Raw genomic sequence first — 21,472 nt, forward strand, 5'->3', positions numbered from 1 at the left:
TGTGAGCTCTTCCTTTGTCTTGGAGCATTCCTATGACTAAAGTGTTCCACCTCACTGTGTGTAATTACCAAGGTGAGGATGGGAGACATTCTCCTGAAACTATTGGAATGGATATGGAGCTGGATTAATGTCTGTAGCACTGTGTGGACTCTGCTCCCGATGAGAGGTTGTGCCTGGTCTGTGTGTGTCTCTGCTTACAGTCTGTGATGTATTTCCATTGCAACTAGATCCGTGCTGCATTGTGCATGTTGGCTGAGAAGAACTTAGAACCAAAGGATGTGGAGCATTTTGAGAAAGAGAAGAAGAAAAGGAGAGCAAAGAAAACATCCTGGCAGGTGCCTCCACAGAGAGTTGAGCCCAAGGATGCAGCTGAAGCAAGTAAGTGGTGTCTACACTGCTGGTCCTTTTTGAGCTCTTCCTTACCCTCTGCACAGTGTTGCAATCAGACTGGGGGGCTGTTGCACTTGCATCTGAGTGGAAACCTGCATAGGAATGATTTCCATTTTGCAGAGAAAAACACAGAGGCATTAATTGTCTTGCCCATGGCCTCACTTAGTAACAGAGTATCAGCTTCCCACCTTCACCTCTAAAATCTTTCAGAGTACAAAATTCAGTCTTGGAAAGTCGCCTGCCCTTCAGACTCTGTTCTGAAGAGCAGCTTCCAGGCAATGTGAATGCAGAAGAATGCTTTTCCACCAAGGTGCAACCTGGAAGAAACCGAATTCAGCACCTTCTGATGAAAAGACCAGAGATCCTTCTCGAGCCACTCCCCTCCAAGGAGCTGGCACTGTAGAGCTGTGCTGAAGCCCTGAGGCAGTGCTTCTGTTGTAGCCCCAGGAGCAAGCAGCATTCCCCAGTGAATCCCGGCTGAGGGGCTCTGGCTGCAGCGCTGTGTGCGCTGCCCCGAGGGCGGCAGCAGGGACCTTCGGGGGCAGCACTCAGCCCCAGGGCACCACCCAAGCTTATCTGCACTTTCTTTTGGGAACTTGCCCAGCCTGCCTCTGAAACAGGAAAACGAAAGCATAGCAACACTGGCTTCTCCTTGTTTCTTAGGGGAAGCATCACTGCAGTTTGATTTTTAAACTGGAAGAAGGTAGATTTAGATTAGATATTAGGTAGAATTTATTTTATAATGAAGGCAATGAAATGCTGCAAGGGTTTTTCCAGAGAAGCTGTTGTTGATTTATCTATGAAGGTGTTCAAGGCCAGTTTACATGGGGCTCTGAGGAACCTGATCCAGATGAAGATGTTCCGTTTCCCAGGGGTTGGACTAGATGGTGGTTAAAGGGGCCTTCCCACCAAAATTGTTGTAGGTTTTCCTGGGTGATTGTATGATCCTTGTCCCATACTAGCGTGCCAGTGTTCTACTTGAAGTTCTTTGGGATAACACAGAGATGTTACCCAGCTCCAGCAAATTTTCTGGCCCTTTCCATAGTGACCCTGTCCAGCACCCTCCACTTACAAGCTCCTCTTTGGTCCCTGCAGGCCTCAGCCAAGCAGCTGTCAATGGCACAGCTTCCAGTGTGCAGAGAAAACACCCTGGTAATGCCTTGAAGAAGAAGGTCTTGAGGAAGCAGGACAAGATGCCCTTACTGCCCACTATGCCCATCATCCAAGAGGAAGGCAGTGTCCCATGCAACTCCTCAGGTAAGTCTGCTCTGTGGCAGCTTTTTCCCATATAGTTATTTCCTTGCAAAAGGAGCACAAAGTGCCTCCTGCCTCAGCCAGCACAACTGGGCTCTTTGGTCAATAGCCTGTCCGGGAATGAGCACCAAATCCACTTTTGAGTTCCTCCAGCTTGGTTGTCTTGCCGTAGTCGGTTCTTAGAGATGCATTGGAAAGTTGAGCTGAATAAAGTAGAGGTAAAGGCGTAAGCTCGGGCTTTTGTCCATCCTGATAATCCAAACTACAGCGCTGGTGCCAGGAGACAGCTGTAAGTGCAGAGAGGAGCTGGGGGCAGTGTGCCAGGGTGTGCTGACTGTGCTCCTACGAGTACCACCACCATCAGTTGACCACTCCCCATCGGGGCCCTCTGCCTGTGCTGTTGTTCGGCTCTGCAGCCAGCTTTTCTGCTATCCCAGTAAGGGTTGTCTCTGCATGGCAGTCAGTGCCTTGGTACAGTCGTGCTGCTGCTCCCTGAAGCGATCAATGGCTCCTGGCTGCCACCATCCCATGGCCTGCAATTCCAAGAGGGAACAAGCAGTGCCTCCTGTGTCACTGCAGCCAAACACAGTGGCTGCTGGTAGGAGGTGACAGTCAGGAGGGGCTGCCTGGTGCTCCAAGGTTGCCTGTGCTATCATCCCAACTAGGGTGAGATAAAAAGAAGGGAGCAAGGAATAATAATTGGAATGCTCTTTTCTACTGATGCTACTTCCACGTTGAGAACTGACCAGAATTGAGCCTGGGTTGTTCCGGCTTGGCTTGGTGCTGTGGCAGGGCAGCTGCAGGAGTTTCCTCAGGGAGTTGCAGAGTGCCTCAGTCCTCAGGGCTGGGGGAAATGAGGGCGCTGGGACAAGAGAGGCCCCTGGGGGGTTCCCTCTAGGTGTAGCCATTCCCACTGGTCGTCCCTGTCTGGCAGGGAGTGGGAGCTCTGCGGCCTCAGGAACCTGCCGCTGGCTGTGCTACCTGTGGCACTTGGGAGCTGGCACTGTGTGGGCAATGGTCAGGTTTAGCCTGGAGCTGTGCCCAGCTGGGGGGGCTGGGAGAAAGCAAGGAGCCCAAGGAGGCAGACAGCAGGGAGGTGTGTGAGGCAGTGCCAGTTTGCAGCACATGGAAGCCTGGCTGGGAGCTGGGGCTGCAGGCCGCTCCATGGCGGGGTGCCTTGCCCGGGGCTGCAGCGCTCAGGGCTGACCCTCTCCTCACAGTGACCTCGCAGACGGCCACTGGTGCCGAGCGCCGACAGGAGCTGCTCCGTGAGCGTGGGCACAAGGACACAGCCTCTGCTGACCCGCAGCAGTCCTTGCTCCAGGCACTCTCCTGGCTGGGCAGCGATGACTGGTAAGAAAGGCCCCGGTCACTCTGTCTCCCTCTTAGCGTTAAGGAAGCTTACAAGTGGATCTTGCCAGTGCCTCTGAGCCCCGACAGCCCAGAGGGCAAAGGACTCTGCTGAAACCACTCCAGAGCAGTGAGAGGATCAAGATTTGAGAGCAGCCTTTGCTTGGCCTCGGTCTGCAGCTGTGCTCCAGCTGCTGCCGCTCTGTGCTGCTCCCTCGCTTTGCCTGCTGCTCCATGGAGCTGCAAAGGAAGTCTTGAGGGAAGAGAGGAAGCTGTGGGATGAGATGATTTGCTGGCTGAAGGCAGCAGCAGGATGGCAGCAGTTTTGAGTGTAGAGATTTGGGTGCCTTGGGGCACTGGCCCAGTGGGACTGAGTAAGATTTCTCTCTGCGCCCAGTGCTGACAGCAATGGCAGGTGACGGGGTCTCTCTGTGACCTCCTGCATGTGAGTCCCAGAAGCAGCTCCAGGGAGTCACTCTTTCTGAGAAATGGACTGATTTGTGCTTTCAAATCCCCAGCCTGTCTTTACTCCTGAAAGGCTCATGGCAGAAGGGAAGGAGAAAGAAATGTAACCCTCTAGGAATCTTGGATTTTTGAATTCAACTTTTTCCTTTTCACTGCTTCGTATGGGCCGGAGGTGTTTTGCCAATACTCAACATGTGTCCCACAATTAGACACAGAGAGAAGGAGGCCCAGAGGTGATAACTCTACGAATGTTAGGTGATGCTGGTTAAATTTTTGGTGATATTGGTTGTGATGTCGGGGTTAGCATAAACTCACTGTTGGATGCCTCATTCACACAGGGGTACAGACTCCATTCACACTGGGATAAGCATGAAAAATCTGCCACCATGCATCTCTTTGTGCAGTCACATTTGCTTTGCAATTCTCTTCTGCTTTCTCTTCCCCCTTTTTGTTTGGTGCCCTCTGAGGTGCAAGAGAGCTTCTGCAGGTGTGGGGGGTCCCGGTGACCCTCAGGGGTGCCCATGGGATCGGTCACCAGCCCTGTGCTGCAGCCCTGATGCCTCACACACCTTCCTGTAGCTCAGGGCTGCCTAGAGCAAGTGCTGAGAGACAGAGTTGTTTACACCTCTTAAATAACATGTTGCTGTAGTGGGCATTGTTTTTGGTAGGGGATTCTGGGAAAAGGCAGAGTTTCAACTGTTCTTTCCCAGGCGTGGAATCTTATGGGACACCCTGCTGCTCCTTTTCTGGGGAATGTGGAGGTGGAGTGGAGTGGGTGAGACACAGGCCTAAATTGTAGAGTGGAAACTCAGCTCCAGAGTGCCAGTGCAGAGTCTCACTGCTGATCTGCCTGCTGGCACTGCCAAAGAAGGAACATGCCCCAATAACAGCCCAATGGGATTGTGTCTCAGGGACATGCACAGGGAGGTGACAAGGAACAGCAGCATGACCCAGTCTCACAGCTTCTAGGAGACCGTGACATAGGGACTCCATAGGCCAGTCATTTCAGAAAGGCTGTCTTGTAAAATTAGTCAGAAATTAAAACACTGAAACCCCTCTATTTGTCTCTTGGATTTGTGTATGCTTTTGACAGCCACAACATCCTGCAGGAAGGAGCTCCACAATTTCATTAAGTACTCCTTGAAAAGCACCTCCCATTGTTTGACTGAGCTGCCAGCCTGGTAATTTCAGAGGGTGCTGCCTAGTTCTTGGGTGGAGAGAAAAATCCATCTTTTTGGTACTTGCCTTTCAGGGAGATGAAGGAGAAGGGACTGGTCAGCATCAAACTCCTGGCTGGGTCCCATTCAGAAGTCCTGCTTTCAAGGCTTCATGACATTTGCTTGGCAGTTACCAGTGAGGTGAGAACACTCTTGTGAATTGTGCCCTGTACTTCATACACGGTGTGTAGAGTAGCTATGTGCTTGTTCATCTCCATGTGTGCTCAGAGACTGCCTTCATTTCTCTTTTTAGATCTTGTATTTCTAATGTCTGTCAGGTTTCTATGGGATCTGTGTGTAGATGTAGTTGTATTCACTGGTAGGTCGGGTATCTGACACTCATCTTTGAGTGAGCTGCCATTATCATGAAATGTGCAAATGCAGAAAAAGATACTCTAATTATGTTATTTTCAGAGTCCTAGTCTCTGCCCGAGCTGTCATTCAACACTGCAAATTAGTCTGTAGGCCTGAGCGTGTGTTTTCTGTTTCCTGGCTGAGTGCTTCAACTGCTGGTGTTGCTTTTTTAAACAGGAGCACGTGACTCTTTTATCTTTATGACTGACGCCTTTATGGTTTGAAAGCAGCCCTTACTTTAATTTGGTTCTTTGTGTTTCAAAGAAAAGAGCCTAAAGGGAAAGCAGTTGACATTAAAGAAGGCTTAAGTAGATACTTTATGAAATTTCTTATTTTTAGGCCTGTTACATGCAAGTCTGAGGCCAGATATTGGTGCCAGTGGAAGTGTCATGCTGTGCATATGCTCTTCTGCTCTTATTGTGCTTTTATGTTCCTCTGGACACAGTGGGATGTGTTGTCATTTGCTGGGACGTCTGTCTAAGGCAACTGGTTTTCTTTCCGAGGTCATTCTTATGTTTCCCCTCTGACTTCCCCAGGTGACCAACCTCCGCTCAAAGGTGTCCTACTTGGCCATTGTCACTCTGGGAGAGCTCTTTGTGACCTTGAAGAAGGACATGGACTCTGAGGTGGATGAGGTGGCTCGGGTCCTTCTGCACATGGTTTGGAACTCGCCAGAGTTTGTTGAGAAAGCAGCCAGTCACACCCTGGGGATCATGGTGGAGAATGTGACTCCTGCACGAGCAATGACTGCTCTCCTGGACAGTGGAGTCAAGTACGTTCTTCTTCTTTCAGTGATATTCCTCACCCTCTAGAGTGCTTGTGGGTGGGGGAAGGGATGAGAGAAAGAATGGGAATGGTGGGAGGGAAGGGTCCTGTATCCTGCATCTTCTGTCAACTCAGTGACTGGATTCTCCAATCCACCTCATTTCTTTCCTCTTGTCCCCTATTTCTGCCCTCCCTCAGCCTATGAGTTCTCAGAATTACAGAACTGTAGAACATGGGAAGTTGGACGAGGCCAGGAGGATGATCAAATCCAGTTCTTGGCCTTGCACAGAGCCCCCCAAGAGTCACACCATGTGCCTGAGATTGTTGTCCAAATGCTGCTTGAACTCTGTCAGGCTTGGTGCTGTTGACCACTGCCCTGGGGAGCCTGTTCCAGTGCTCCAGGCACCCTGTGGGTGAAAAAACTTTTCCTGATATGCAGCCTAAACCTCTTCTGACTCAGCTTCCTGCTGCTTCCTGGATGCCTCCCAGTCTGTCAGAGTTGCCTAGATGTGGTGAATGGTGGGGAAGTGCAAGTGCCTGCAAAGGCTAAGGATAGAGCCTTGTGCTTCTGTGGGAAGAGGGACAATTGCAGTTTTCATCTGTGAGAGCTCTTTGATATTTCACTGCACTAAGCACAGAGGCCCTGGGAAAAAACATGCATCCTCATGATGCCATTAACTGGAGAAATAAGGAGGGTACTTGCTGGGGTATGGAGCACCTAGGGGAGAATGTGCTGGCTGTGACACAGCCTGCACAGCAGGTGCAGCTCCTGCCAAAAGGAGTCCTGTATGACTGTCCTGGCCATAGAGCTCTACTTTCTAATCAAACTGGTGTTTCATGTTAGCCTTGAGATGATGAATCACTGCACATACACCTTCACAGGCCCACTACTATGGAATAGCTGATGCAAATGCTGCCTTAAGTGTTTGTGCTGAGCCTGATAATTATCAAAAGACACTCTCTAGAACTGGACAATCTGGGTAAATTGATTGCCACACTTTCCCCATCTTTGCAATAGGATAAAACATTCAGATGTACCCCTTGCCAATCCTCACAAAAGAAACAGGCTGCATTGCTGCATATTCTGCAACTTCATGGCCCACAGTGTGTTTTCCCTGCATCTGTATTTTTCCAAATCTCTGCAGATTTGGGGATAAATGGCTGGAATGAGCCTCAGTCCTGCTGCAACTCTGTGTAATGGGTGCCCTCTGATAGGTTAGCATGAATGGTCTTTCATTTCTAAAGAATTCATATGTAATCTATTATTTTATCTTTCTCAGTGGAAATTGTGGCAAAGACACTGAGTATCAGGTAGTGCAGGGAGACTGAATTCCTCCGTCTTCCTTGCAGACAGTCCTTGTGTCCAATGCTAATTTGAGTTTCTCTGAGGACAGAAGCTTCTACAGGTGTCTGAAGCTGCAGGGAGAAGCCAGGCCTCCTTCCCGCAGCAATGGCAGGGAGCACGCTCTGGCCAAGGCCTGTGCTGCTGTTGCTCCTTCTCCCTGTGCCCCAGTGTTTGCTCTCTTCTTGCCAGGAGCCGCCACGCCCAGGTGCGGAAGTGTGCGGCGCAACTGCTGCTGTCCTTGATGGAGAAAATTGGAGTCACGAAGCTCGCAGGCACACCCAGGACTGAGAGGCTGGCGCACGCGGCAGGGACGCTTGCTCAGGACTGCCACAAGGACACAAGGTAACCATCTTCATTTCACCTCCTCACACAGGAAAACTGCCTTGTGTCTGTCTAGAAAGGTAAAACCACAAAAGAGTGGTAATGAAAGGAAATATTAAGTTACCTCACAGTGTGGATAAGGGCCATAGAGGCATGGAATACCCGGAGTTGTATGGGATCCATTGGGGCCATGGAGTCCAGCTGCCAGCCATGTGCAGGACATGCCAAGAGTCACTCCATGTGCCCAAGGGCATCATCCAAACGCTTCTTGAGCTCTGTCAGCCTTGGTGCTGTGACCACTGCTCTGGATTACCTGGGGAAATGACTGTAGTGGGTAAGCTGAGGTTGTCCAGCAAGAAGGAGCATTGCCAACTTCCTGTGATTTGAAGGATTCTTTCCTGAGATCAAAAGAGCTCAGATTTGGCAGTCAAACAGTTTTGTTTGATCTTAAGTGCACAACACAAATCCAAAGTGTTCATCACCAAAGGATCCCAAACATCTCTTTCTTATGAATTTAAGGCTTTCCTGGAAATATGCCAGGGCACTTTAGCTAATGTATTCTGTCTATATTGTTTAGAATGTATTCTGTAGTCTGTCTAAATCTCTTCTGCAGATTTCTAGAATGCTGTTGTCTGTGACTCAATGACCTCCAAATTTCTTCTTGAAGAAAACTGTGGTTTCCTAGTGGCAAAATCCACCCAAAACACCAAACTCCCCTTACTCAAATTCACATCTGTAGACGCCTCGAATACAAGCACAACTCGTTGCCCCTGTGCATACATATCCTATAGAATCTCACATAGAAAGCATGAGGTGTTTTTCCCTGTTTTCCCTACCAGCTAAAGAAAGGCAAATTATTGTATTGTATTGCACTGCCATTGCAAATGTCAGAAAGTACTGCTAATGGCTCCGACAACAAAGCAGATGTCTTTTGCTTGTTCCCTTGGATCCTTTGATCCCACAGAATCACACCCCCAGTTTCAGAGTGAAATGGTATTTTTCTGTAGCCCCACATTCTCCTCTTGCCTCTTGTGTTCAGCTGACAGCACTGTGCAGTGACAAGTAGGGGTAAATCTCTCTCTTTGATGAGTAGGTAATGCCTTCTCATGCAAGGATTGCAGCTGATGTGTTTAAGGTTAATGTATCAGCCTTTTCTTTTAATAGTCTTGCTTTGTTTGTTCACCTTTCTGTCTTTTCTCTCCTTCCTTCCTTCCTGCCTGCCTGCCTCCCTTTCTTCCCGTCTTCCCTCAATCCTTCCATAGGCATTATGGACAGGAGATGGTGAAGATATTGCTGGATGACCAAAAATGTAAAATGCTTTTGGAGCGATCCATTCCTGCCTGTGACCTGGAAGATATTCTGAGAAGAATAAAGAAGAAAGTAAGTGCTTGGCAGGAGAAATGTCTCCTTTGTGCAAGTATAGCCACAGCTAATAGGACATCAAACATACCTAATCTGTCTTTATCTCATTCCCCTTCTGCTCAATCATTTTGCTCCTGGGAATGAGCTGTTAATCCCCAGCCTGTTCATCTGCAGACCACAAAGGAACTGATATTCTTAGGGGAAAAGTGGGGCTTTGAATATTTTGACTATTGGTCACAAAGAGGAAAGGGGAAGAGGAGAAAGTGGGTTTACATTTAAGCATAACTCCCCACCCTGCTGTCCCTGCTCTGCTCCCGGTAAAGCAATGAAGTGAGAAAGGTGCTTCTCAGGAGAACAGTCTTTGCAAAAGATACTGGAAGCAGTAGTGCCAAGAGAATTTCCAAAACTGCAGCAGATGTCCCAATCAATCCTAATTGCTACAATTACCGTCTGTCTTTTGGGAATACTGCCCTGCTGTCAAGCCCTGTGGAGCTGGAAGAAGCTTGGTGAATCCAGCAGCATCCAGAGGAAAATCATTTGTCTTGGGGGGACTTTCATTGTTTTTATCTACATTATAGAAGGGAGCGTGTCCTTTGTGCACAAACAGGGAGAGCGAGTGTTGAACCAAATCACCTTCCAACAAAATTGGCCCACCCCAAAGAGTCCTAATTTTTCTGCTTTTTCCTATAAGATCTCTTGGTGCCTAGCAGTTTCCATTATTGCCATTTATGCTCGAGACTCATGAATTGGGGAGTTTAAACTGCTGCTCACTATGGCAGCACCCATAACCTGCCTTGGGCTATTGCAAACAAAGAGTTGGCATCACTGAATCTCTGGTCTGTTTCCTTCTGTAGGTTTGCAAATATTTCCCTAAGCCTTGGTAGCAGTGACCCTGGTTCTAACTTGTGTTTTTAAGCAGACAGTTTCCTATTCTATATTCTAAAAGTTGGTGGGGTTTCTCTGTGTCCTTGTAGGGGATGGAAGAGCAGAAGGGTGAACGCCCATGTGTCAAGAGCCCTGTGAAGATGAGGAGCAATATCTCAAAGAAGCCCCAGGCCACATTGCCTTCTAGTCAACGGTACTGAGCACTTTTGTTAGATGTGACAAAGCACACAACAAGTTTGACATTTCTCTTCCTCAGGAAAATCTTTCTGGCAGAGATGGCCTGTGCCAGAGATTGTTTCCTTTCCCTACAAATGCTCTTTAATAAAAATGTCTACTTCTGTGTTACACTGAACAAACATCTCTGCAGGGGTTTCCACAGAAATGAGGCAACAGAAAGACACTCATTGGTTGCAGCACAGACAAGTCAGGGCAGTGGCAAGGGCTGTGTTGTGGAGGATTGGAGAGGGCCATGTCTCTGCTGCCCGACTTGGGACAAGTAAATTCAACCAGGGCTTTTTACATCTGAGTGGAGTCTTTTTCAGATGGGTGTTTTGAGGAGAAATCCCAGTCTAGCGGCAAGATGCCATTCCCCAAACAAGCAGTTCCCAATCAAGTGGATTGGCTTGGCTGAGTCATGGTTTTCTTACCCTCACACAGAACCAAGTTTGAGTAGTAAGTAGCAAGGCAACTCCTGAGCAACTTTGGTCAAAAGGTGTCTCAATAGGGACTTTTTGTCTTGATATTCTTGTCCTTCATATAGTTTGCTAGATGGACAGCATGTTTGGTTGATTTCCTCCTGTGCTGCAATCTGCACTTAAGACAGGGATTTGGTCCTTGCTGTGTCTTCATGCCAGTGGCAGAGCTACTTGTACCTGTTCTCTGATAACAGAACAGATTTATTTAGCTCTGTGATGCTCAGCAGTGGCAGGAAAGTGACCACATGCCTCAGTAGCATAGCTAGGATCTTCCCATGCTCATGGGAGAGACAAGTTGATCCAAGAGAATTGTTCCCAGTGGGTTTGTTAAGTTATAGATCTAGACTCTAGGAACGCAAACTTAATGTGAGCATAGTGCTGGGATGTCTGGCATCTGTTTTTATCTCTGTTACTGATTTTCTGGATCCTTCAGATATGCCCCTGGTCATCTGCTCAGATGCATCTGAGCTCCTCTTTCAGACTGTCATGCCTGGTGTAGAGACATTTCTGCAGAGTGATGAGTTTCCTTCTTACAAGACACACACCTCCCATATGAGCAGGCATTTAAACATGGAATTAGTGTCTCTCGTTCTCCACAGAGCAATGCAACCTGTGTGCCTGGGAAGCCACCTGAAGATAGATCAGATGCATCTCATACTTGGTTTTCCTGAGTGAGAACTGGCGAAAATGTTACTTTGCAGATTTTCTCCCATAATGATTGTCATGAAGTCCATGCTCTTTTCAGAGCCTCATGATTCTCTAGCTTGAAATCACGAGTAAATCACCTCTGGATGTTTTGCTCACAATTATCTGCAGGTATTATCACCAACAAGCCATCATTTGCTTTTATTTTCCAGGGTGAAGTCGACCTCGGATGGACGCCTCCTACACCATCCAAAAGTCCAGGTCACGTTGCCTCCAGCTGTGGATGAAATGGAGATGCTCCAGAAGCTTTATGATCTCCTGGAAGCCAAGGGGTTTGAGACACGGATGGAAGGAGTGGCACTCCTCCTAGACCTGTGCAAAAACAGCCCCAAGCTCATCACCACGAACATTGTCCAAGTATGTAGGGTATCTTCACTGTTCCTTCCCTTCAGCTCCTCTCCCAAGCCTGTAGCAGTACACTTAATTCACTGTATCTTGGCGCTACATCCTGCCCGTTTGGGATAGGATGGCCCCTCTTACTCAGACAAATTTAACTCAGGTCCAGCATGCAGGACAAGTTCTTTCAGTCCAGCTGTATTTGTCTGGCAGGTGCCTATTGATGCTGTTCATCACATGATGACAGAATTTTCCACTGCTCTAACCTTTGCTGTCTCCTACTCCCAGCTGGGTTCAATGAAAGGAATCCAGCCACTGAAAGCATGGCAATTCTTCTCTTGATAAAAAATGGGTTTGGATGGGGAAGAGAAGTATCAGGCTGGGTTGGTATAACCCAAATGTTTCTAAAAGAACACTTCGGTAAACTCCATCCTGTCTTGCACAAACACATCTCTGGCTACTCATTTTCATCCTTGTCTCTATTGCACTTGGTAAAGATGGTGTGTACCTCTCTTGGGCACTAAATGATCATTGCTACATCCCCTCTTCAAACAAGGACATTTTAATCCAGCTTTCTTGCTGCTTGTTCTCTTCACAGATTTTTGATTATTTTGTCCTGAGAATATCTGACACGCACAAGAGAGTGAAGCAGATGGCGCTGGACGTGCTGGCAGAAATGATAGCCATCCTGGAAGATGCCTTGAGCCCCGTGATTGTCCGTTTAGTGGAAGGAATACTAAAGAGCCTGAACTCAAAGGATACCGGGGTTCATGCTGCAGCTGTGAAAGCGCTGGAAAAATCCGTTTCTCATTTTGGTAAGGCTGACATGGACTCTCCTCAACTGTGTCTCTGCCTCTCTGACACAAGAGAACACTGAGTGCCATGAGAGCTCTTGTTGCCCGTGGAACACTGCAGCTGACATCCACCAGAAGCTGTGGGGGTGCAGTCCTTAGGCACCAGTCCCCCAAGAGGCTTGAATGTGCATCAGCATTTCCCACAAGTGCCAGGAGCCCTTGGCTCTGTGCTGCTTGTCTGGAGAGGAGGTCCTGGACTACAGCTTTGCTACAATTCAGAGGCAAAGGGGATTTTGGAGTTTGCTTGGACCCCATTAGAGTTCCCAAATGAATAGCTTTGCTGTTGCCATGAAGGGACACTGGCCCATCAGAGCTTCTGCAGAGCAGCCCCCTGGAAAGCTCCACATTATAGGCATTAGCTGCCTCTGTTCCACCTTTCCCATTTGTCTTCTTTTTTCAAATGGGACGCTTATGATTCACCAAGTGCATTTCCTTAAAACAAGCAGATAGAAATCCAGCTGTCAGTGATGTCTTGTTCCACATGTTGTTTTCATGGGGCAGGATGGCTGTGGCAAATACCTACACAGGCAAGGACTGCTCTAAATTCCTTTGTCACAGAGATTTATGTCAGCACTGAAAATGCTGCTCGGGAGAAATATGCCTGACAAATGGAGTGTTGAAGAGGCAGATCTTCAAGGGGAGTTTCCACTTTCTCCACCTCAGCTGCTCTGTGAACTCCTGAACTGCCTGACTCTGTGCCTTTGTGTATCCCAAGTCTGGGCTTCTTCCTGTTTGCTCTGGAGTTCAAAACCTTTTCACTGCTTACGTGTGATTGAACTCTTGAGGTCCTTGATCTGAAATGTTTAACACAGCTCCTGGTCTAGCAGACAACTCTGCATTGACAAATGTGAACGGAGAGGTTTTCTTTGGGAATTTGAACCCCCCTCAAGTAGGCTGGAAGGAAAGAAGTACATCAGCAGAAAATTACTTGATTTTATAAATTGGGGCTGCCCCTGCCCTTCCCCTCCCCACTCTCCTTTCTCCTAGGACCTCAGAAGAGTGAGCAGAAACGTGTGTTTCTCTTGTAGATAAAGTAGCACTGATGAAAGAGTTCAGCCACCAATGGAGTCAGCTGAGTGGCCAAGCTCTGCTGGATGTGACAGAGCGTATCACAGGTATGGCCTCTGCTAAGCCAAGAGGTCTCCCCAGGGAGCATTTCCAGGGCATTCCTGGCAATAGACAGTAGAGTAGCTGCTCCAAATCAGGAGGTGCTGAGCTTGTCCCTCCTGCCCAATGCCCATGGCAGCTGTGTTTGGCAGGTTTTCCCTGGCTGCTGCAGAGGTGTGCAGTACCTGGCACGGGGGTGGCGCTCGGCCTTGGGGCCGAGCTCTCACTGGGGCATCTCAGAGCCCACCTCCAGGAAAGGGAGGGGTTAAAAATACCCGAGCTGGCTCTTCTCTTGGGAGCTCAGGGTCATCTCTGGTCCTTTAGGGAAAATGTAGCAAGTGCTGTTTCAGGCAATCCGTTTGTTTTGTCCTCACAGAATTCTCATTTTGCTCTTGAAAAGTTTTCAGACTGAACCCTGCAGTGCCTGGGGGTCACAGCTTAGGTCAAAACTCAGCACCCAGATTAGGGGCACGGATTTGGTGCAAGGCAGCCTTTGGGGCCAGAGGGGCAGAAGCAGAGTGCTGAGGCTCCCTGCCTGTGCTGTCAAAGTGGCATTGGACTGAGCATTTCAGGGTGTGCAAACAGTGTCTTCCTGTGTCAGTGCTGTCCAAAATGCTACAAATGCAGCTGATAATTGATTCCTCAGAGGAGCTTGCTATGTCAGCAACAGCCCAGGAATGGAAAAGTGATAATCTCTCTATATAGTGGACAAGATGATTTACAGCCTTGCTTTAACGGGGTCTAAATGCACTGCTAAGTGTGCCAGCATCTTTAAATGCAAGGTTTCATAGACTTGGTGTCTTCTTCAGGAATCTCAAATGCGCAGTGTTCGGTGATTGAGAATGTCAAAAGCGCTTGAAAGGGCATTGGAATAAAGTAGATGTCTAGGAAGAGGGAATTTAGTTTTGGAGATAATTTGATCTCTTCTTCAAATAAAGGAAATAAACATAAATTAGGACTCTTTTAGGAAGAGCAGATGTTCTCTCTGAGATTTAGTGGGAACAAACAATGTTTTCTCAAGTTCCATTGTGACCAATGTCTTGAATTGGATTTTAACTGAACTTAACACCCATTTTGAAATGGATGCCATAACCCTTTTCCTGCTTGGCAGAATTGGTTTTGGGCACTTTCAGGAAGTGTTTAAATACTGATGATTGCTGGTGGATTACGAGCATAGAGAAAATGAAGTCTCTTCCACCACAGAATTAGAAGTAGCTACTGCATAACATTTTGCCTGATCAGAAAATATGAATGGTGTCCAGAGCATTTCAGGTTTTGATGTCTCAGCCACATCTGCCATGCAAGGAGCCTGTTGGTTGTCAATTTTTTGCCTGTGTTTGACAAAGTTCAGTTCAGAAATTGAGCAGGGAGAAGGCTTCAGAGAGAAAGGGAGTAGACACTCGTGTTGTGGTTAAATTTCATTCATCTGTGTTGCATTTTTCTCTCTACATTCTACAATTCCAGTGCACATTGCAAGAAAAATGCCATTAACATTGGGATGGGGAATGACATTAAAATGTGGAGATGCACAAATGCCACAGCAATGAGGTCTGGGTAATTACCTAAGACACCCTGAGGTTTGAAGCAGCTGTTTGTTGGAAGGCACAAAAGCATTGTGCCAAAGACAGCAGCTAGTCACTGATGTTTCTAATCCAGCTGTCAAGCAGCACCCATGTCTGGTGGGCTGGAGTTTGGAAGTGTGGTCTAATAGTGCCCTTTGCTGTGTGCCACTGAGCAAAGGGAAGAGCCAGATTGGATTCTGGCACTTTGACATCAAGGGTCACAAAGATGGAATTGTCCTTTTTCTTAGAAACCTTTCAATTGAATCTCCATGGTGCATTTCCAAATCTTCAGTGTGGGTTTAGACAACTTCCTAATGGAAATGAAAGGGAAGTTGACATTTTAGTCATTCTTGATGTTGAAACAGGTTGTGAAATGATCCAGTAAAGGTACAAGTTCTGCCACAGGTGCAAGTATTTGTTTGGAGACAGTACTCCTGAGGTGTTGGTGGTTCTATTTTGGGGAGGATCAGCTGCTTTGGCCATTTCTGGATCGTTGGGCTCTGTGTGCTATTTCGCTGCTCTTAGGCAGAGAGGCTTCCAAGAAGCAAATCTCGAGGTGGATCCTTGTTTGCATTAAGGTTGTTGTTTCAGAAGCTTGTGTCTCTGTCCCGGCAGTGCTTGTGGAAGGGGTTTATGCCAGGAGCCCTGAAGTGGTCCAGCGCTACGCCCTGCCCGTGCTCTGGTCCTTCCTGGAGAACAAGGCGCTGCCTGTCCGCAGCGCCAATGTGCGCACGGTGGTCACCAGGCTCGCCTCTGCCCTCTACGAGGTGATGGGCACCAAGCTGAAGAAGCGTGCTGCCAGCCAGCCCCCACATGTCCAGGAAAACCTCTCCAACATCCTGGGCTGGTGAAGGCTTGATGTTCTCCAGCAAGTTGACCAAGTGCTGAGATGGACACCTGCGGTTCTGACCTTTTAGCTGGGCCAAAATTGACAAAATACTCAGGAAGGGTGTGCATCTGCCCCTGCTCTCTCCACTGCCCTTCCTAGTCATGGCATGCTCAGGGGCCTGAAGACACTCTGGATTGAGGACAAAGTGAAGGACTAGCATGGCTCAGCCTCCCACCGAGGTAAGGTGGGAGCTGGGCCGCTCTCTGGTGGGAGGAAGGGTCTTGTGCCAGCCTGGAGAGCCTGTGCACATTGCCAGGGAGCAGTTGTGCCCTGCAGGTGCCCCCTGCCATGAGCTGTGCTGCTGCCAGTGCCCCGTGGAGCTGTAGGGCTGCTGAGCTGTGGGGCAGGGAGAGGAGCAGGAGGCTGCATGTGCAGCTGAGCCATTGCTGGGAAGCACAGGGCTCTGGGCTCCCTGCTGTCCCAGGGCAGCCCAGAGGCCAGGGAGTTCCCCTGGGAGCTCTGTGGAAGTGGCTCAGGGTGTGCCCCTGGTCTGCCTCCAGAGGGTGATGGTAGGAGAATGTTTCCCTGTGCAGCTATTTATGAATTTCCAAGAAATGTGTTCTATGAAATATGGAGCTTCAGATGCTTTAGGTTTGCATTGCAGCCTCTGTTACATTTTGTGTCTCCATTTTGCAGACCTGCCTGGCTACTGTGTTTCCACCAAGTTTTCTCTGGACATTCTTTTGTGCATTTACCCACAAAGTCCTTTCCTGCTGTCCAGAAGAGCTCTTTCCTCCAAGCCCAGGAAGAAGCTGCTGCCTATCCAAAGAGCGTTTGAAGACAAGGATTTATGCATTAGCCTGTATAGTTCCAGATGTACATATGTTCTGATAGTTATCTGTAGGTTTCAATAAATATATTTTGATTGTATCTTAATAATTTTGTTGTTATATTTTTTATTGTGTATATTTTTGGTGGTATGTTTTGTTTTTTTATATTTTATAGTTTTATATTTTTTCCCACTGACATGCTAAGGGTGGCCAGGTCCTTGAGAGCTTGAGATGGGGAAGGGAGAGCCTCCCTGATTTTGTGAGTTTCTCTGGGAGGGTGGGGCCAGTGTGGGGAAGGAGGCCAAGGCCACGAGATTCGAAGCAGGTAAAGGAGCGTGGGGGGGCAGTTACTGGTACTCAGCCCTTTTTGGCTCTGGAAGGAGGAAGGCAGCTGGAAAACCTCACCGCGCCATCCCAGTGCCAGGAGCTGCCTCTTCTGGTGTTGGACCTCACACCCCTGCCAGGATGCTGTCCTGCTTCAGTTTGCTATCTCCAAGCATCCTGTTGGAGCACCGGGACCGACACTGCTCCAAGGATTCGTGAGCAGAGTCTCTCCTCCACCCTTCCCATCTGGGACACAGCTGCCATCACCCCCAGCTCTCCTGCAGCTGTGCAGGGATCCACACACCTGCCCTGTCCACTGGGAACCTGCCAGAGCTCACTGCCAATGGCGATGGTAACTGCACCAGGGGGGAAAAGAGCACACAACCAAAGGAACTGTGACTGGGTTCCTGTTAATTTCATAGTTATTGTTGTTTAGATTGGCCTTGTTGTATATTTAGTAGAGAACTGTTCTTCCTGTCCCCCTATCTTTCCCTGAGAACCTCTTGATTTCAAAATTATACTGACTCAGTGGGAAGGATTTTACTTTCTCCATTTCAAGGGAACGTCCTGCTTTTTCCCTAGCACACACCTGTCCATTCAAACTAGGATACGGAGCATGAGGTGCAGGGCTGATGTGTGAAAGCATGAGGATCTCCTCCAAAGTAACTTGTTTAATTGTCCATTTTATTACTTCTCTATTTACTCCACACTACTAAGGCACGGCAAGCTTTGCTTGCAGGCAAAACAGGCATGGGATACACTAGGGTCCCTTGCAGGATCACCAGGGCTGGCAGTGACAAAGCAGGCAATCTGCTCCATGGTGAGCCACTACACAGCCGCATCCCAATGTGGGTTTAAGTAGCATGGTATTATGGAGAACTCCTTTTCTGCATCAGATACCAAAAGAACGTCCACAGCTTCTGGTGGCAGTCAGCTGGAGCATTCCACAGGCAACACGAGCTCTCAAGGCACTCAGTGTTCTCTAGTGTCAGAGGCAGAGACACAGTTGAGGAGAGTCCATGTCAGGGGTCAGCCTTCCCAAACTGAGCAATGGATGCTTCTGCCACTAACACTGACAGGAAATAAACAAACAAAATTTCTGTGCACACCAGGGCTACGTATGGATTAAATTATTTCTGTTTCACATCCCGGCCAGAACAACATCGTGGTCAGAATATCATTGTTCCTAGATTCTCTAACACTAAAAATATTGCTGGAGAGTTTTTGTCATTCCCATAGATTTGGTGACATCCAGACACTCTTAACAATCCATTTGGGTCCAAGTTCCATATTGCAGACGATGTCTTTGGGCAGCCTGCAAGTGTCTCAGCAGAGAATGAAAAGGGATGACAATACTGACACGATTTCTCTTTGCTACTTGAAATTTAAAAGCTCCGCTCCAGCCCACACTGGCAAAATTGTCAGAAGAGGCAATTCTTCCCTACAAAATGCTTCATCTCACTCAAACAAGAAAGCCACAAGCCAACAGTCTTCTTTACGCCTCCACTGCTTTATTTGGCTATTTCTCTAATAGGAATTAGCTTCATTTATTCTTACTTTGTTTCCTGTGTTCCACGGGGCGCGCGGCGGCTCCTCCGTTATGTTCGCGGAGGCAACGGCAGAACGGCCGCGCGCTCCGGCGGCTCCGCAGCAGCAGCAGCAGCAGCAGCAGCAGCAGCAGCAGCAGCAGCAGCAGCGCCTGTCTCGATCGGTTTTCCGCTCGAGTTCCCGCTCGCCCTCCGTGCCCTTCTCCCTCTCAGACTCCCTGTGATCCCGTTCAGTCCCGTCCTTGTTGCGCCTCTCCCAGCCCGGCTCATGCCGTGCCCCGCAAGGCGGCCGTGGGCGAGCCGGCCCCCTGCCCGCCCCTGTCGGGCACGCCGCGGTGCCGCCTCCGCGGGGCTCAGTCCGTACCGCCTGTGGCACCTTTTGAAGAGCCTGTGGACGAGCTCCTCGCTGCGCTGGTGGCGGTGGTGGAGCAGCACCGTCTCTTGGCTCCGCCTGGCGCGGGCCCTGGCGCTGGCCCGGCCCCGACCGAGGCCCCTCCCGCGGTTCCGCCCACAGCTGGCCCGCAGCCGCCCGGCTCCCGCCCCGCCGCCGGCGCATTCCCCCGAGCGAGCCTCGCCGCCCGGCAGTTCGGCCGCCGGCCCCGAGGCGCCGGAGCCCGGGGCGGCTCGGGAAGCAGCGGCGGCCGGGGCGGGCGGGTGCCCCGGGCAGAATGCCGAGAGCGCGGTGCCGTCCGCACGGGCGGAGAAGCCTCCCCTGGAGCAGCTGTACCGGGAGGGCCCGCTGCTGGGGAGCGGCGGCTTCGGCAGCGTTTACGCCGGGACCCGGCTCGCCGACGGCGTCCCGGTAAGAGACGGGGCCGGCTCGGAGCGGGGAGGGGGGCGGCGAGCGGCGGGCGGCGGGCGGCGAGCTGAGCCCTCCGCTCGCCTTGGCTTGCAGGTGGCCATCAAGCGAGTGTCCCGGGACCGCGTCTTGGAGTGGGCGCGGCTGGTGAGTGAGCGGGGCCAGCGGGAGCAGGCGGCGGGGCGTGGCGGGCGGGGTAAGGCCAGGCCCGGCCGGGTGGGAGCCGGGACGCTGCGATGGGAGCGAGCGTGGAGCGAGCGGGGGCCGCGCAGCGTCCCGGGCCATGGGCAATGGGAGCTGCGGTGGCGCCGGGCGGGGGGTGGCGAAGGCGAGCGCAGCATCGGCGCCGCTGACGGCATGGCGGCTCCCCCGCAGCGCGACGGCGCCCTTGTGCCCCTGGAGCTGGTGCTGCTCTGGATGGCGTCGTGGCCCGGCTTCCGCGGCATCGTGCGGCTCCTGGACTGGTTCGAGCTGCCCGACGGCTTCGCGCTGGTCATGGAGCGTCCGGAGCGCTGTCAGGACCTCTGGCACCTGCTGCACGCGGGGGGGTTCCTGCCAGAGCCCGTGGCGCGGGCGCTGTTCCGGCAGGTGCTGGGGGCCGTGCGGCACTGCACCAGCCGCGGCGTCCTGCACCGCGACATCAAGGCCGAGAACGTGCTCGTTGACCTGGCCACCGGCGAGGCGAAGCTCATCGACTTCAGCTGCGGCACGATCCTGCAGGACACGTTCTACACCCAGATGGCCGGTGAGCCCAAAGCCGGGGCCCAGCCGGGCAGTGGAGCTTCTCCCCTGTGCTTCCACAGGTGGAACACACAGGGAGGGAGGGAGGGAGGGGGAATGCTGCTTCAGCCGGCTGCAGCCAAGTTTCATTTTGGCAGGAGCTGGGGCTGGCTTTTGAGGAGCTGGCTGGGAGGGAGGGAGCAATCAGCATTGGCCTGATGAGCTGTGCCCGTGTGCCATAGGAACGCGGGAGTACTACCCACCGGAGTGGATCCTCTTTGGCCGCTACCATGGCCAGCCAGCCACCATCTGGTCCCTGGGCATCCTGCTCTATCAGCTGGTGTGCAGGCACCTTCCTTTCAAAAGCAGAGAGGACATCGTCCGGGGACAGCTCTTCTTCCCGCCCCGGGTGTCTCAAGGTGGGGATGGGCCTTCAAGGCACGGGAGCAAGAACGGCTTTGGGAGAGGGCAGGTGGCACATAAGTGTCCTGCTGTTGCAGCTGGGGAGGAGGTTCATCTCCTGGGCTGAGCTGGACGAGGCGGCACGTGTGCCTCTGCTGCTCTCTTCCAGAAGAGAGGATGGATGGGAAGCTGTGCGAACAGCTCTGAGCACTCTTAGTGTGCTGTGGGCACTGTGAAATCTGGGAGAGCATGGACAGGAGCTGACCAGCAGTTTCTGGTTTCTCTCTGCAGAGTGCCAGCACCTGATCAGGTGGTGCTTATCCATGGACCCTGCAGACAGGCCATCCTTGGATGACCTTTTAGAACATTCTTGGGTGCAGAAGCCCCACCTGGCCCAGGAGACAGCAGAGATCCATCCCTCTGCACAGTAGAATCCAGGATGCCCGCAAGCAGCAGCTGCTCGTGTCTTGTGGCTCTCAAAGAATTCCCCAGAGCATTTCCCAGTGGCCCTGGCATGGAGCAGAGAGCACAGCCAAGGAGGTGCTTCCTCAGGTCCCCAGCGATTTGTGGAGGGAGCGGCTCAGGGCTCCCCATCCTATTGGAGAAATTGTGGCACAGTGCAGTGAAATTGCCACAGAGTGGAAAAGGGGAAACATCCCCCTGCAGCTCAATGGCCTCGTGATGTCCCCGCGAGCCAAGGCACATCTGGCGTGTTCTTCTGGAGATCAGCGCAGAGCTGGAGAACGCCGTTCTCGAGCTGGCCACTGGCAGGGCAAAGCTGATGGGCTTTGGTTGCAGCCCCTTCCTAGAGGACACGCTCTGCACCCCGACGAAATCAAGATGAGTCCCCAGGCAGCGCAGGGGTGAGGGGATGCTCGTGCCTCCAGGCATGGCAGGGCTCAGCCTGGCCACGTGCCGGTGGTTCCCCGTGGGGTGGCAGTGGACAATATTAATCTTTCTGCCAACTGCCCAGCTGCTTTTTGGTGGGGCAGGGGATGGATGTTGTGGAAGGGGAGCTGGCTCCTGGCCTCGCTGACAGCTTCTTCCTGCCAGC

At 50.9% G+C, this 21,472-nt stretch overlaps 1 protein-coding gene across 1 annotated transcript; it reads left to right on the forward strand.

Annotated features, from left to right (window-relative positions):
- The first annotated feature begins 245 nt into the window (after positions 1-245).
- On the forward strand, positions 246-21,285 carry LOC134042047 (serine/threonine-protein kinase pim-1-like). The gene is made up of 7 exons (XM_062489122.1): positions 246-335; positions 19,204-19,299; positions 19,393-19,443; positions 19,672-20,041; positions 20,259-20,435; positions 20,710-20,780; positions 21,217-21,285. Exons 1-7 carry the CDS (start codon positions 246-248, stop codon positions 21,283-21,285), a joined length of 924 nt encoding a protein of 307 aa, XP_062345106.1.
- The last annotated feature ends 187 nt before the right edge of the window (positions 21,286-21,472 follow it).

Source organism: Cinclus cinclus, chromosome 3 (assembly GCF_963662255.1).
Source record: "Cinclus cinclus chromosome 3, bCinCin1.1, whole genome shotgun sequence".
Lineage (NCBI taxonomy): Eukaryota > Metazoa > Chordata > Aves > Passeriformes > Cinclidae > Cinclus > Cinclus cinclus.